Here is a 14432-nt window from a genome sequence, read left to right on the forward strand (position 1 = left end):
TTTCACAAGCTAAACTGCTTTAGTCTTATGTTAGAAAAGTATTCCAAACTGTAATGTGCTTGTAGCTCTTTTCAGAAACCTTTCAAATTTGTCAGCAGTCTTCTTACAGAATGATTATTTAAACATGCTGAACCATAACATGTTCCAGGATTGGGCACACTGAAATGATAATAACAGCTTCTCACAACTACTACTATGATTAGTTTGTCTTAATATTCCACAAGGAGCCTGTCACACCAAAAAGTACATTCAGTAATCCTTCAATCCATATCTGCACATTGGCTTCTCTGTATGAATACTCTTGAGTAGCTAGCTGCACGATCTTGCATTCAGTTGTATAAATTGTGTGTTATTAAAGTGAGCTACTCTATCAAATTGACCTATGTTTATCTCTTGCTGAATACAAATACACAAAGTTTTTCAAGTATCCCCGTTTTGGGGACAAAAAAAAGTAAACTACGCTTATGATCCACATCAGGATCATCTCTTTCCAGTAACCTTAAAGCATTTTTGACGCCCAGGCTATTCCTGCCGAACATCTCTCAAGCTCATAAATACAAGTGGCTTACTTTCAAATATGCCTAAATACTGTTTGGACCAGAGAAAGAGTAGCTATACAGCCTGCTGGTTATGAGGAGAAATAGATATTGTTATTAACATATTTTGGTGAAAACTTTTTGTTTCAACATACTAGTGTTTTCCATCTGTAAAGAATATGCTTTAATTAGCCTCTAATACTACTGAAAGTAAATTATACAGCTCAGCTTTGTACACATATGGTATCCACATACCAGCTATCATGTTTTGAACGGTGAGCAATATTTTACGATGTTGTTATCCAGGTAGATGAGGCATATATAAATGAACAGCATTAATATTTGAGACAGATTCATACCATGGTGACACTAGATGGATTTCATTTTTAAAATGGATGTTCAAACAAGTCTCACCTTTCAATTTACTGTATCTACCAGAAGTATCAAGAGATACCATAAAGATTGGACATAGCCATCTGTTCAGCTTTGTATAATAGCAGGTAAGTCTACCAGTAGTGATACGGAAAGAATAAAAAGATGGTAATTAAAACAATAGTGAATTAAAACACTTAAAACAATTAGGGACTATTTTATCAAAGCTTGTGATTAAAAACTAAGTATGCTTCTATGCTTCTAATCTCATTGAAGTCAACAGTATGTGCTTGAGCGCTTTGTTGAACTGGAACTTTTCATAAATCAAGGCGAGTTGTTTGAATCTACTCAGAAGACAGCATTTTATATATTCAACACTACCCATACGAAAATTTTCAAAAGCTTGAAAACAACATTCTATTAGGCAGAACAAAATGATGCAACAGCAAAGTTGCTACTTAAAGCACAAGCAAGTGGCGGTTTTCCCACTGGGATTTTGAGAAATTTGAACTCTGCATGTCTAAAGTATAGCCTATATTTATAATTAAAAGAACTGTTCCTATTGGAGAACTAGAGAGTTCATGCTGGTAGTTTTAACTAATAGCATAAGAAAAATGCAATGAAATATATGAAATGTTAGACCAATTCACTGTTGAAGTACGTAACACCCAAAGATAAACAGCTCCTGGAGAAGCAGCCTCACTACATACTTATTTTAAGGGGAAAGATAAGGATCAACAATTCTGAATATACAAAGGAAGTACTCTACACTGATTCTGTAGAGCACCTGCACTGACAGACTGTCCTTGAGAAAATAGAGGGACTCTTTAATTTGTTTGCTATTATGTTTTCAGTTAAGGGTTTAAACAGGTTCTTTTCATGATCGTTGTTGCCACCCAGGGCGACAGGGGGAGGGGGGGGGGGGGCGGGGGAGAGAACAAGAACAAAAGGATAAACTATTTGCAAAGTGGACCTAGAAGCTTAAGAGTACTGAATACAAAGAGTCCCTGAATTTATGTAACCACTACTAACAAAGAAAAGTTCAGGGAACAGAGGAAATAAGTTAGTGATATTCTAGTACATTCTTCAGCCATACACTTGATAGGTATCAAGAAAGAAATCCAAAGTGGATCTAAAATGTGTGGTAGGCATTATTATTTAGTGATACCTGCTGGAACAACCTTGCAGAAGAGCCAAAAAAAGAATAAGGATATGGCAAAAATGGAAAACAGAAGTTAAGAACTGAGGTGAAAGCTACATGTGGGATATTTTTGAAACAAAAAAGACCATATACCTGGAAGTGGAACGTGATTGCCTCTAAAGACTTCTAATAAAATACCCTATTTCTAACATGCACCCTATCCTTGCATACAAGGAATGCATAAAACCCGTTTCTTCTGTCCTGCATCTCCTCTACTCAATGATCTTTTAATATCTTTTTTTCTATTTGGTGTAAAAATTTGTTCTATATTTCATTCTCTTTCTATCTTCCTTTTTATGTAATGAGTTTATTATACTTCCCTCAAATTTCAGTTTCTTTTACTCTGCTTCATGTGCCTAATCTTGCTGAACCTTTGCCTTTTTCCGCATCTGCTTCCTTCTTCAGCACTTGAGCTTTCTATAGCTTTTTAATAGTTTAAATAAGACTCTGGCCTGAGATAATGATGTAGGCTGTGCAACCAGTGGAGCTGCACAAGTAGTGGGGCTGCTATCTTACACAAATTAGTGGCTATAGGAAAAAGCAAGCCAGCAGATTATAGAGGCGAGCACTGCGAGGGGGATATGCCCAGCCAGGTACATTTCACATATGCAGAGATCTGTCCCTGAACTGCTCCCAGATTTCTCCTTCCATTGGCTCTCCCAGACATGATGTGGGTGTTCAAAGGCCACTGCCTTCTAGGCTCGCAGAGTATTCCCACTCTACAGTCTCAGACATATTTTCGTCTTCTGTCCCTCTCCAGGTATAGCCCTTCCTCACATATCTTTCATTTTATTTCATGCACAAGCCATACAGATTCCAAGAATTTCTCAAACAATATTTCTCAATATCAACTCAGAAATCCTTACCCTTTTCTAATGCAAGCAGCTTCTGGCTTGCATGAAATGTTTGGTTTCTTTAACAGTAACTGTAATCATCTCACTGTCCTGCTGTCACCTGTACTTGTAAACTCATTCTCTGTTCCTCTCTCTTCTCATGAATAACTTTCCTGTTTCCCTCTTACAACGTCCTTTCCCTTGTTCCTTCCCATAACCCCTTCCACTCTCCTCCCCCGCCAAACTTTCCAACTCTTTGGATTTCCCTATTACTCTGCCTTATGGCACTAGATCATCTCTCTTTTCTAAAAAGTGGAGTGGAACAGGATATATATTTCCTGTGTCCATCAGCACTGTACTTTCAAAGAAGAAGAGGCTGAAATACAGAGGTGGGTTTTTTTCCCCCCATTTCCTACGGAAAAGCATACCACCAGCCCTACAGGCAGAGCAGAGTAACTCCCACCCGTCTTTCCCCAATCCTTTCCGAGACCCAAGGTTCAGTGAATTCACCCCAGCTCTTGAAGGATAGCTGTCCTGTGCAGGCATCACCCCACCACCCCTCTTCCCGCAGGAGGGAAGGCTCTCAGGCGGGGCCCATTCTGAGCACAAACATCAATCACGAGCCCCGGCGAAGCCCTTCCCCGCGCCGCCGGCGGGGCCGTCTCCCCTTCCAGGGGCAGACCCTTCAGGGCGCCCCCTCGCCGCCGCCGTCCCCGGTCCCGCCCCGCCGGCCTCCGCGGCGGCAGCGCGCTCCGGGGGGGGCGGCCGGGGCCGGCCCCCGCCCTGCCTCCGCGCCCGCCCCGCCGCCGCCGGGGCCGCGGCGACCCCCGCGCCCGGGATGCGGCCGGCGGCGGGGTGCCGGCTGCTGGCAGGAGCCGGGGGCAGGCGGGCGGGGAGGTGGGCTCCCGCCGCCGCCGCGGCTCGGCGCCGCCGCCGCGGCTGGGATTAGGCTCCCGCTCGGCTGCGATGCGGAGCGGCGGGGCCGGCGCGGCGGCGCCCAGCGGGAGGGCGCGGGTCGCCGCCGGGCACTAGGCGGGCGGCGGGCGCGGAGCCGCCGGAGCTCTCCAGGGTGCTGGGGCGCCGCCCGCCCGCGGGGAGCCGCGCCGCTGCCCTCGCCCGCCGCGCCGCGCCGCGCCGCGCCGCGGAGCCCCGCCGATGCCTCGGACGCGACCGCTCCAGGGCTCCGCGGCGCCTCCGAGCAGCATGGCCCGCTGCTCCATGGCTCCATGGCTCCGCGCGGCTGTCTCGGGATTTTATCTGTGGGAAGCCGCCGTACTGCTCAGGTGAGTTGTTTTCTTTGGGGAAGCAAAGGTCCCCCCGCCGGTTTTCTCGGGCGGCTGAAATGCCCGGGACTCGCGCAAGGAGTGGCCGCGGTCACTGCCTTTCCTCACCACTAACGCCCGGCTACCTTCGGCAGCCGGGCTGTGGCCACGGAAACTGAATGCGTGGGGTCCATGCTTCGCAAATGACTTCGTAACATTGCACTGCCTCGAATTTGATTTCGCATTTTGCGAGCTGAAGGCTGTGCATTTCCTTCACCTGTTCACAGTTAGGGTTCCCCTATTTGATCTGCGAATTTTATCACTGTTTTTAGCAGGAAATGTAACATTAACGATCCTGAAAATTCTTTGGGTGCAAACTGACTATACATAAAAGTTACGGAAGACGATCTGAGTTGGGAATGTGTAGACTTACTTATTACTATAATTTCTTTTCAGTAAAAGGAAAGCGAGGGATTGCATTAGGTCATAGAAGTCTTATACAGAAACAGGAGAAATGATAGCTGGGTGAACAGAGGCTATGGTCTACAGAATTTCTCTCAAGAGGGAAAGCGTTTGCTGTACCCCTGGCAGTCCAGGATTTGTATTACGAAAGATAGCAACATATCCATACATTATGACCTGAGTAGAAGGCTGAGGTTCATACGGCTTTTTCTACTTTCTGCCCAGCACACTTTTTCTAGCTAACGTTATGATAGCAATGCAAGCATTCTTTTAATACATAGCTCTGGAAGTGTGGTGATAGCAGGCTAAAATAAACTTGAATCCTCTGTTTAAAGGCGAGGGGGAAACTTAAAAAGAAAAATCAGACATGTAAAGAAGCAGACTTCAATGTCGTCATGTATTCACTGCTGAGGCAGAGTTGGCCATGCTTGTTATCAACAAACATTCTAGCTCTGTATCACAATAAACAGACTATGGCACATAACATGACAATGCCAGACTATTTTAATGATCACATCGTTCCTTGACAAAGATAAAAAAGGAAACTTGAATTTGAAAAGTGGTTCTCCAAAGAGAGTTTGGGGATTACATGGAAGGGATTTATAACCACAAAGTTAAAACAGTAGCGTGCAGTGCCCCACAATAATGGCACACTTCACAGGTGCTCACAGGTTCATAGCAAATCTTTCCTTTTTGAAGGTAGTTTAACGAGCTGTTTTGTATCAACATATGTAATGTATCAATATCGTTGTATCAACATATGTAATGTAAATAGTTTATAATGTGATTTTTATTGTAGTTGTGCCAAAAGAAAGAGATTTTAAGAAACTGGGTCACATGGTATGGGATTAATTGACACTGTGAGGAAAGAGTAAATGCATGTATATTACAGTTTAAATTTTCCAGTTGCATTAAGAATTTAATGTTCAGAGTAGATGACCAAACCCCTGTGTAGTGTAGGCAATACAAGCGCTACTGTGCAATTATTATTCTATTTCATTGTACTTATAGGAATTATTTTTCCTCTGCATATTATTTAAATGCCATCCTACTGTTGAATGATTCAGCCTTTATTTTAATGATATAAAAACACATATTATATTCCAAGGGAAAAAAAAGTGAAAAAGTAAGTTTTGGAAAGCATACAGGTATTTTGCATCATATAATTCTGGACTAACATTTAATTGTTTCAAAATGTATACAGGCATCTTATTTTGCATAAATTCAAATTATTCTGTTCAATGTCCAAATAATTGTTGTACAGATTTTAGACACGAAAATCAAGGGTTTAAGCACATAGCACTCTATTATGTTTTCAGTGATATGTTTGAGGACTGGGAGAAAAGCTATAATCAGACCCAAAATAAAAAAATTATTATTTATTAATGACTGCCAGGCCAAGCCTCAGTGTGGTATTGAGAAGAGGGTAGAGATGGAAAAATGAGGGTAAAAGCTAGGGAAAAGAATTTAATGGAGCTTAAAAATAACTGTAATTCACTACCAAAGAAGGAAAATAAACACTTCTAAGATATGGTTTGAAGTTATAATAATCTCTAAGACTGAGTATTCCTCTGAGTTTTCATTAAAGTAATAGTGTTAACAAAAATTCCTCTGGATTTGCCTGGATTCCAAGAGGTCATGCTGAAAGCACGATCATGTTTGTACAGTCAACACAAAGATCCTATTTATGAGTCAGTTTTATGACATCTCTCAAACTTGCAAAAGCACCAGCACAGCTCTGTTAGAACTACACTGCCAGGGACTTGCCAGGGACTCTGCTTTCTCCTTAGAGAGTATGGTATACGTATTTTATATGGAGACCTGTGTATGGGGAAAGCACAGGATGAAAAGGTAGGTGGCACTGTGGAAATGCAAAATAGATTCTCCCTAGATGATATTTCTTTAGTTATCCATATTAGCATAGACCAAGAATCATGCTACGACTAGGTTATTGCCTCTTTCCCTGTTCAATTCACTACGCCATTGGCCTTGTATTGAAGGAAACAGTATCACAGACAGCTAATTGCACTTAGAGACCAGATTCCTGTGGAAAAAACCTCCATGCGACCAAACTCTGGGGCATGTCTGAGCTCACAGTTAACTGATTTTGAAATTATTCCTGCATTGCATTGCAAATTGACTTCAGATGAATAGCTTTAAGAAGCAGAAGTCAATATCCTTTAAAACAGCATTAGTTCCCCCAAATAATGAAAGAGAAAAAAACAACAGCTAAAAAATATTAAATCTGACATATCATCACAAACATCTTTGCAAATAAAGATTTGCAGATGTTCTAAGACTTCAGTAGCTTATTAATATGTTCAGAATTATACCTACAATACTATTCAAGAAATAAAACTGACTGTTAAAATCAAGATGTGAATAAAATAGGGTGTGAAAGAAAATGTAGTAATTCAAGATAAGAGCACTGAGGCACAGTACCTTTCCTCAGCAGCCCAGACCCAATTTGAAAAGATAGTTTCTGTGGGATAAATCAGTCGACAGACTCCAAGTCCTAATGAAAAAGATTTGATATGTGTCAGGGAGCAGCAAGGGAAGGGAAGGGAAGCTGGGAGTTCAGACTCACAGCAAAGCAGGCAGGAGCAGGGTCCTACCAACAAAGTTTGCGGTCCCACAGCACCTGTGCGGCGGCAGAGCAGATCCAGTCCAAACAGTTCAGATTGCCAGGCAAAGTTGGTAGTGATGAGGCAGGTCCAAAGGCAAGCCAAAAAGTCAGGTCAGCAGATCAGGCTCAGGATCAGAATTAGGAAGATACAAGGCTGGGTGAAGGTGTACTTGCACAGTAGCTTGCACAGAGACCAAGAGCATCTCCCCAGCACTCCGGGGGCGGGGGGGGGGGGGGGGGGGGGGGGGGGGAGAAGCAAACAAAGAAAAAAGCAAACGAAGAAAAAAGAAAAAAACAGCTCCTGAAGGAAATGTGCTTAGGGTCCTTATAAAACGTTAGGAGGAGAGCATCGGGGTTCCCTTGCAGGATGTACTCATAGGCAGGCATTGTACTTTCCAAAACTCAGACAAAAAGGAAGTGGGTTTTTTTGTGACCAAGAATATGTAATTCAAATTCGCTCGTATTTCAACTATGCCAGTGAAAACACTGAAATCCCTTTGAACCAAATATGAGTTTTGTCACAGGTATGAATTTGATCGGAACTTTTACTATCCATTCTATATTTCTATAAAAAACAATTATTTTTGTAAGTGACTACCATATTTATAAATTTGAGAAAGAATTATGTGTAGATTTTTGAGTTTATAATGTTATAAACTGTAAGAAAATTTAATAACAAAGATATTTCAATTAAAACCATGAATCTTTCAATTCTTACTCTGCTAGTGACATTTTCTTACTTTTCAACCTCTTCTAATTAATTCCTAGCCAACTGATGCTAACAGCAACTGAAAGCAAGTAATATTGTGAGATAAATGCTGTGCTTCTGTATGATGAAAAATGTAATAGCTCCTCTATCAGATTAGTCTTGTCCAGATATCCTAGGAATCATGATAATTAGCAAAAATGAAAATTTTTATAAGATGAGAGCTTCTTATTTTAACAGATTTAGAATACAAGCTTCAAATGACCTTACTGCGTATTATGTAATAATACCTATAGGGAATGATTCCCGCAAATCAGCTTTTCTCAAGGAATGAGCAACGAAGAGCTCTTCTGTGTGGTGTTGCATCTTCTCCTTTTTATTGCTTTTCCTACTGATCTTCATGATGTTTGTTGGAAGAATCAGTAAAAGGAGATAGGAACTAAAAAGGAGTAGTTTTTCTTTCACTGATATGTAGGCATTGTGAACAGATCAAGTAAAAGGCACCATTTTCAGGATGAGTATCAACTACCAGCAGAAAGGGAACATCTCAGAGAGCAGGAAAAGACACAGCTAGAAACTATGTGTAACAAGAATGCAGGACCAAAGCAGAAGAATGAGAAGAGCATCAGGAAGCAGAACAGTCTACACAGTAAAGTCAAGAGAAAAGAAGGCGAGAATCTTTGAGAGTGTACCTTTTTCTAGCACAGACTATAATCCATTATTTTTTATGGCTTCTGAAGCAATACGATCCTTCCTGACTGATGTCTTTAGATGCTGTGCCAATACAGATGTTAAGCAGTGTGAGTAAAAAGAAAGAATGAAGGAAAAAAGTACAAAAATAGACAGCACGTAGTTATAAAAGTATAAAAGAATGCATTTTGTTATTACTCTTCCAGTCACCTGCCTAATGAATTGCTCCAACATTATTCAACAGCAAACAGGGTAATAAAACTTGGTGTACATTGCAGTGGACTTTCTACATAATGAACACTTCCTATATAATTTTCCTATACCACATACCATCCTGTTATTCCTCTAGCCCTACCACAGGTGTACAAAATGAGCAGGGACAGGGGGGAGAGTCAGGGCTATTTCCAGGTAGGAACTTCCCTAAGGAAGATCAGTCCTCTTCAATATTGTTATTACCGAAACTTCTATTTGGTGACATGAAACTAGCGAAATGCAGTTTCCAAGGGAAAGAGTTTGAGTCTACAGAAAGTGTAGAAAAGTTCAAGGAGACTCTGGCCTGCGATAATCATGTGGTCACTGATGGGGCTGTTGAAATAGTGGGGCTGCACGAGTAGTGGGGCTGCTGTCTAATACAAATCAATGGCTATAGGAAAAAGCAAGCCAGCAGATTATCCTGAGACTGTTTCAGTGAAACAATAAAGTGAGTAGAAAGCAACCACGGGAGTACTAAATTATCTCAGACTGTGAGGTTGAGTTAATTGCTATTAACCTGTATGTGATTCTTACGGTTAAAACTAATTTAGGAAGGGTATCATAAGCAAAATCAGTATAGCTATGACATTTAAAAAAACAAACTAGGTTTTTTCCTCTTCCTGATTAAAATTCAAGCTGCAGTTATAGCTACATAACCTACTGTCTTAAGATTTTCCCTTTGTTGCATTCCATCTTTGATATAAAGTATATATATAAAAATAGCTTTGATATAAAAAAAAATTGAATATGCTACCCATCTCACCATTGCCCAAGGCTTCACATACTATGTACAGTTTGCATAAGACTCCACTATGTCTAGAACTTATCTCCAGTTTCTTAAAAAATAATTTTTTCTCCCTTTCAGAATTTTGAAAGGTAAAATATGAGCCTAATGTAACCCTAAATAGCATCTCTGGGGATCCGCAGGTACCAGAATATATCATTTCCAAGATTATTTTCTGTAAAATTGGCTGTTTGCAAATTTGTATAATTTTTACCAACAATTAAATTTAATTGACTTTAATTTCACAACTAACCACTCAGCAGAATTGCCTAGTAAATGCAGCATGGTTCTTCAGAAAGCTGGGGTTTTTAAAAATTATTATCACTTTACATCTTAGTGGGTGACTGCAGATCCTAGGGAGTTTTATTGTGAAAAGTTGGTTTATAATGTTCTGGGATACAGTGGGACTTGATTATTAAAAAGATCCTTAGATTTTGTCCCACCAAGACTTTTAATTTCATAAAGTTTTCAAAACTGCACTGTCATCTGTTAGATTCAGTAATGCACAGGAGCGTCCATGCTCTGGGCATATGCAAGCTAAGACATATTCATCTGCAGGGACCAACTAAACTTCCAGTTTTGTGAGCAACATACCTGCTGGCTGAGGGTGCCCTGCTGGATAAATAAAATAAATGTCACAAAGTGTTAACTTGCTGGCAAAAGTAGAATAAAACCTTGCATTTTTTGAAGGGAAAAATAAAACTTTTGAAGTCGGTCATGACTAAAGCACTGACTTCACACAGCTAAATTACAACTAACTACAGTATTCTAAGGTAAATGTTAATTCTGTGCCTAAGCATCTATATAACGCCTCCATGATGGGATGAGCATCTCAGCAATGTTTTCCTTGATGCTATCAGGTCAGATCTATTACTTCTGACCCAGCGGTATTAGAACTAAAATCAAAATGGGCAGATTTCAGCATCACATCTGGACTACATCCCATAAAAGACTTTTTTTGAAATCCATAGTGGGTTTTTTAATTGTTTTATTCTGTCAGAAAAAAATGCTTTATGTAAAATTTCTTTTTTTTTTTTTTCAAAAAAAAGGAAGCAGATTTATCAGTCTGCAAGATTTATCAGAGTTTGCTTTAACTCTTAATTTGCAAGAGTTAAAGTAAAATAAACTATCTTCTCTTTTCCTTCAGTTCTTGTACACTGAAAATTGGATACTCAATTGTTTTGAACAGGATATTGCGATTTTTTACAACACAAAGTGAATATGAAATGCACTCACTTAAGACAGTAATCCATGATTACAAACAGTACAATACAGTAGAGAACTGGAATTAAAAATGCTATTTGCAAGCAGTTTCTCCATACATGTGTTAAAATTTTACCCCCAAAACTTATCCCAAAATTCTAACACTGTGCAAATGAACTCTAAGAACGTATCTATGTCTTTAACTATTTTTGTTGTTCCTGTACACAGGTCTTTGGATGTACGAGTACTCAAATTTTCACCTGTAATCAAAATGTGAGCACAAATGCACTTGTTCAGGTTCCCTAAGTAATGGTTAACAGAATGGCCTTTTCCATCCTTTTTAACAGTGATGACTCCTTCAGAAGATGAAGTGTCTATCACATAATAAAGTCTGGAACGCATTCGGTCATGGTCTTTCCCTCACCCAGCACATTTCCATTTGTTTATATGAAGCTTATAAGACTCAGATGATAATTAAGGGCATGCTGGATATGTGGCATAAGCAAGACTAGTATAGCAAAGACAAAGCATGTATCTGAGGGGAAGTTTAAACACCACTTTCTGCATGTGAAAGAGAATGCGTGTGTGTGTAGTGGACCAGGATAATTTTGGTGGAAACATGAAAGGCTAGCAGCACTGTTTTTTAACCGTCACATTATTTTCTCTGACTTATTCAGTAAGGAATATGCTTCAGTGCATGCATTAGGAATACTGGGTTCTGTCATTATGTGGCATGAATCCTGCCACTCTCATCATCACCCTGAAGCTCAACCCGGTTGTTCCTTAAAGAAAATCTTACACTGAATTATTATAGTGTTGATTCTGGATAGAATTAATAAAAATGAAAAAGTTACCTAATCAATGTATCTCACGTAAATTAACACAGTTGGTTGAACATCACCATTCCTGTCTCACAGAAAATTCCAAAGCTCTGAAAAGGTTTTATAGCCTTTTCAATGCATAAAAGGAAGTTTAAGTTGCAGAAAGCAGGAAAATATCTCTGTCAATTCTGTGAGGGAGATGTTCAGAGAAGTTTTTGAAAATTAGAACCTGAGACCCCACCTTCAGTTCCCATCGACATTAGAAAACTGGTTGTGGCTGACAGAATAGAAAGGACACTGGACAACGTTCCACCCAAGCCTGCCAACATTTCATTAAAAAAACATTGAAACAGATATGTTTCTGTAAAACTCTATTTCAAGAAATCAGTATTTTTCCAACTAGAAATATTTTGTCTTAATTGAAAATTCTTAATCAATAGTAATTACACAGTAGCTACACTATAATTAGCTGACTAATCAAAATAAACAATTTCATGAGAAGTGTTTTGGGAAAGAACTTTATATTGCACTGAGTTCTATTTACTGATAAGTTTTGACTTGTCTGGGCTGTAGTCCTGCTTGTTGAAATGCTTTATTTTAAGGTGAGTGACTCTTCAGGCTATATTCAGCCTTTCTCTAACTGAACTTAATCAAACTTCTTTTGGAGAAAATGTCTCATCTTCTAAACAGCCATCTGACATGCTCACTGAAGATACAGGACAACACTGTTGTACTGGTGATACAAGCAGAGCTTCCCTAAGGCAAATGGAATAGTGTTTAATTGAATTGTGCTTCAGTCTTCACAAACCCTGGGGTTTTAATTCAAAATCAAATGTTTATGTAGTTTTGATAAACCCAACCATTTCATTCTATTATAAGATTTTCTGTGAAGACTTTTATGAATAGTAAAAGAATTGTCTGAGAAGCAGCATACCAAAGAACCTCAGTTTTCAGTTTCAGTTATGGTTTTCAACTCATGAAAGTGGATTTTTAAAGCAAAACAAGGCAAAGGAAGAACAGAAGACATGATATTCTAAATGGTCATTAATTATGATTAGGATAAATATCTTTTTTCCACAGATGCACACTTCAGTGGGCACTGCTCCTGTTTATATTGAGTGAGAGTACAGCAACCTAGTGGATGCAAAGTAAGCTGATGGGGCGATGCCACAACCATAGTAAAATATCTAGGCAGTGAAATTGAACTAGAAAACACAGTAATATGCTGCTCTACAATTTAAAGGACATTTTTGGGATGCATTCAAAATACAGGATCAACCAAGCAGCTACAATCTGTAGAATTCTGTTTTCAATATTCACAGGTTGCTCCTAGATTTAGGAAGAGTTTGCCTTGGGAAACAATAGTTTGCAGTTTTTAGCCAGGCAAAAGTCTAATTTTAATTAATTCTCCTTTCAATCTAGTGTTGCCTCATTGACATTCATTGAATTACTATTCATTATGGTGGTGAAAGACACCAGTCAGTTCCTACACAAGTTCAAGTGGTTAGAGGAATCATCCATTAATCACAAAAAATAAATGTAATTGTTCATCTCTGACATGCTTTTATAGAAGGGCATCTGGTGTTATAAAAGACAATATTCTGAAATTATTTTGCTTGGTCATTTTGAAACCTATCCATTACTGCAATAACTTTTCTTCATTATTCAGTTAATATGCAATTTAGTCTTTATAGTGAGATAGTAATGCAAGTTCAGACTACTATAAATTAGTGATTTACAGTTTCGATTTTCAAAGATATTCCATTCATTTTATCTAAGAATTATCTGTCTAAAAAAAACCCCAAAACAATTAATTGAATTTTGGGAAGATCTGACTATCTTTAATTTGAAATTAAAGTTGTCAAAAACTTAACCCATGCAGTAGGTCTTTGGAATAGTGAGAGATTTGTCAGAATTTTAATATTTGAAACATTCTCTGCTCCTTGTATAGCTGTTTGAGTCAGCTTTCTCTCCAAAAATGTAGGTTGAATAAATTAAGAAACAGCAAGAAACTAGGACCTGAGTTTAGAACATTTATAAAAATAAGGTATACAACAGATACAAAAGACTACTAAGAAAGTAGGTGTTTCTGGGAAAACAATGAACAAGTACTCAGATTACAGTCATAATTCATAAAATGTCTTAAGAAAATTCACATGTTGCATGGCTGAAATTGGCAACAACAAACTTGTCTTAAACAAGAAAGAAAAATTAGAGGGACAACCTGTAGTTTATTGACTCCATATCTTAATTAAGCTAGAAAGCCATGCCCATAGGATTATGAAGAATGCTGACAGATTAGTTTTCTTCCTTTACTCTAGGAGATTTTTTTTTTTCCAAAGGAAGGGTAGTAAAGCATTGTGCTTATATGTACCAAGTCACAAACAAAACCAAGTATATACAAATTTAGCCTCATCTAGAATATAAAGCCCTTTGACCTGTAGAATGGTGATCAGGTCAGAGTGACTTAATGAGAAGACTTAAAACCCTATTATTCTCTTTTTTTTCTCTCTGTTAAGAAAAGCCGAAAAACTCCACTGCAGTCCAAAGATTTTTTAAACTATAGTACATAAAGTAAATAAGCTATAAACATTATACCATTTTACTTCCATGACAAACAGGACTGGACAAAGACTGTAGGGCTGGAGGAATTCTCAACTGTATTAATAAAAGGGAAAAAAATA

General features: G+C 39.0%; 1 protein-coding gene across 2 annotated transcripts in view; it reads left to right on the forward strand.

Moving 5' to 3' along the window:
* The first annotated feature begins 4097 nt into the window (after positions 1-4097).
* GLRA3 (glycine receptor alpha 3) overlaps positions 4098-14432 on the forward strand; it is a 97034-nt gene continuing 86699 nt past the window's right edge. The window contains exon 1 of one of the 2 annotated variants that reach the window (XM_076336494.1): positions 4098-4225. In XM_076336494.1, the coding sequence (XP_076192609.1) occupies positions 4098-4225 (128 nt within the window). The remainder of the gene's footprint in view (positions 4226-14432) is intronic. The other variant, XM_076336495.1, reaches the window with a different exon arrangement.

Source organism: Aptenodytes patagonicus, chromosome 4 (assembly GCF_965638725.1).
Source record: "Aptenodytes patagonicus chromosome 4, bAptPat1.pri.cur, whole genome shotgun sequence".
NCBI lineage: Eukaryota > Metazoa > Chordata > Aves > Sphenisciformes > Spheniscidae > Aptenodytes > Aptenodytes patagonicus.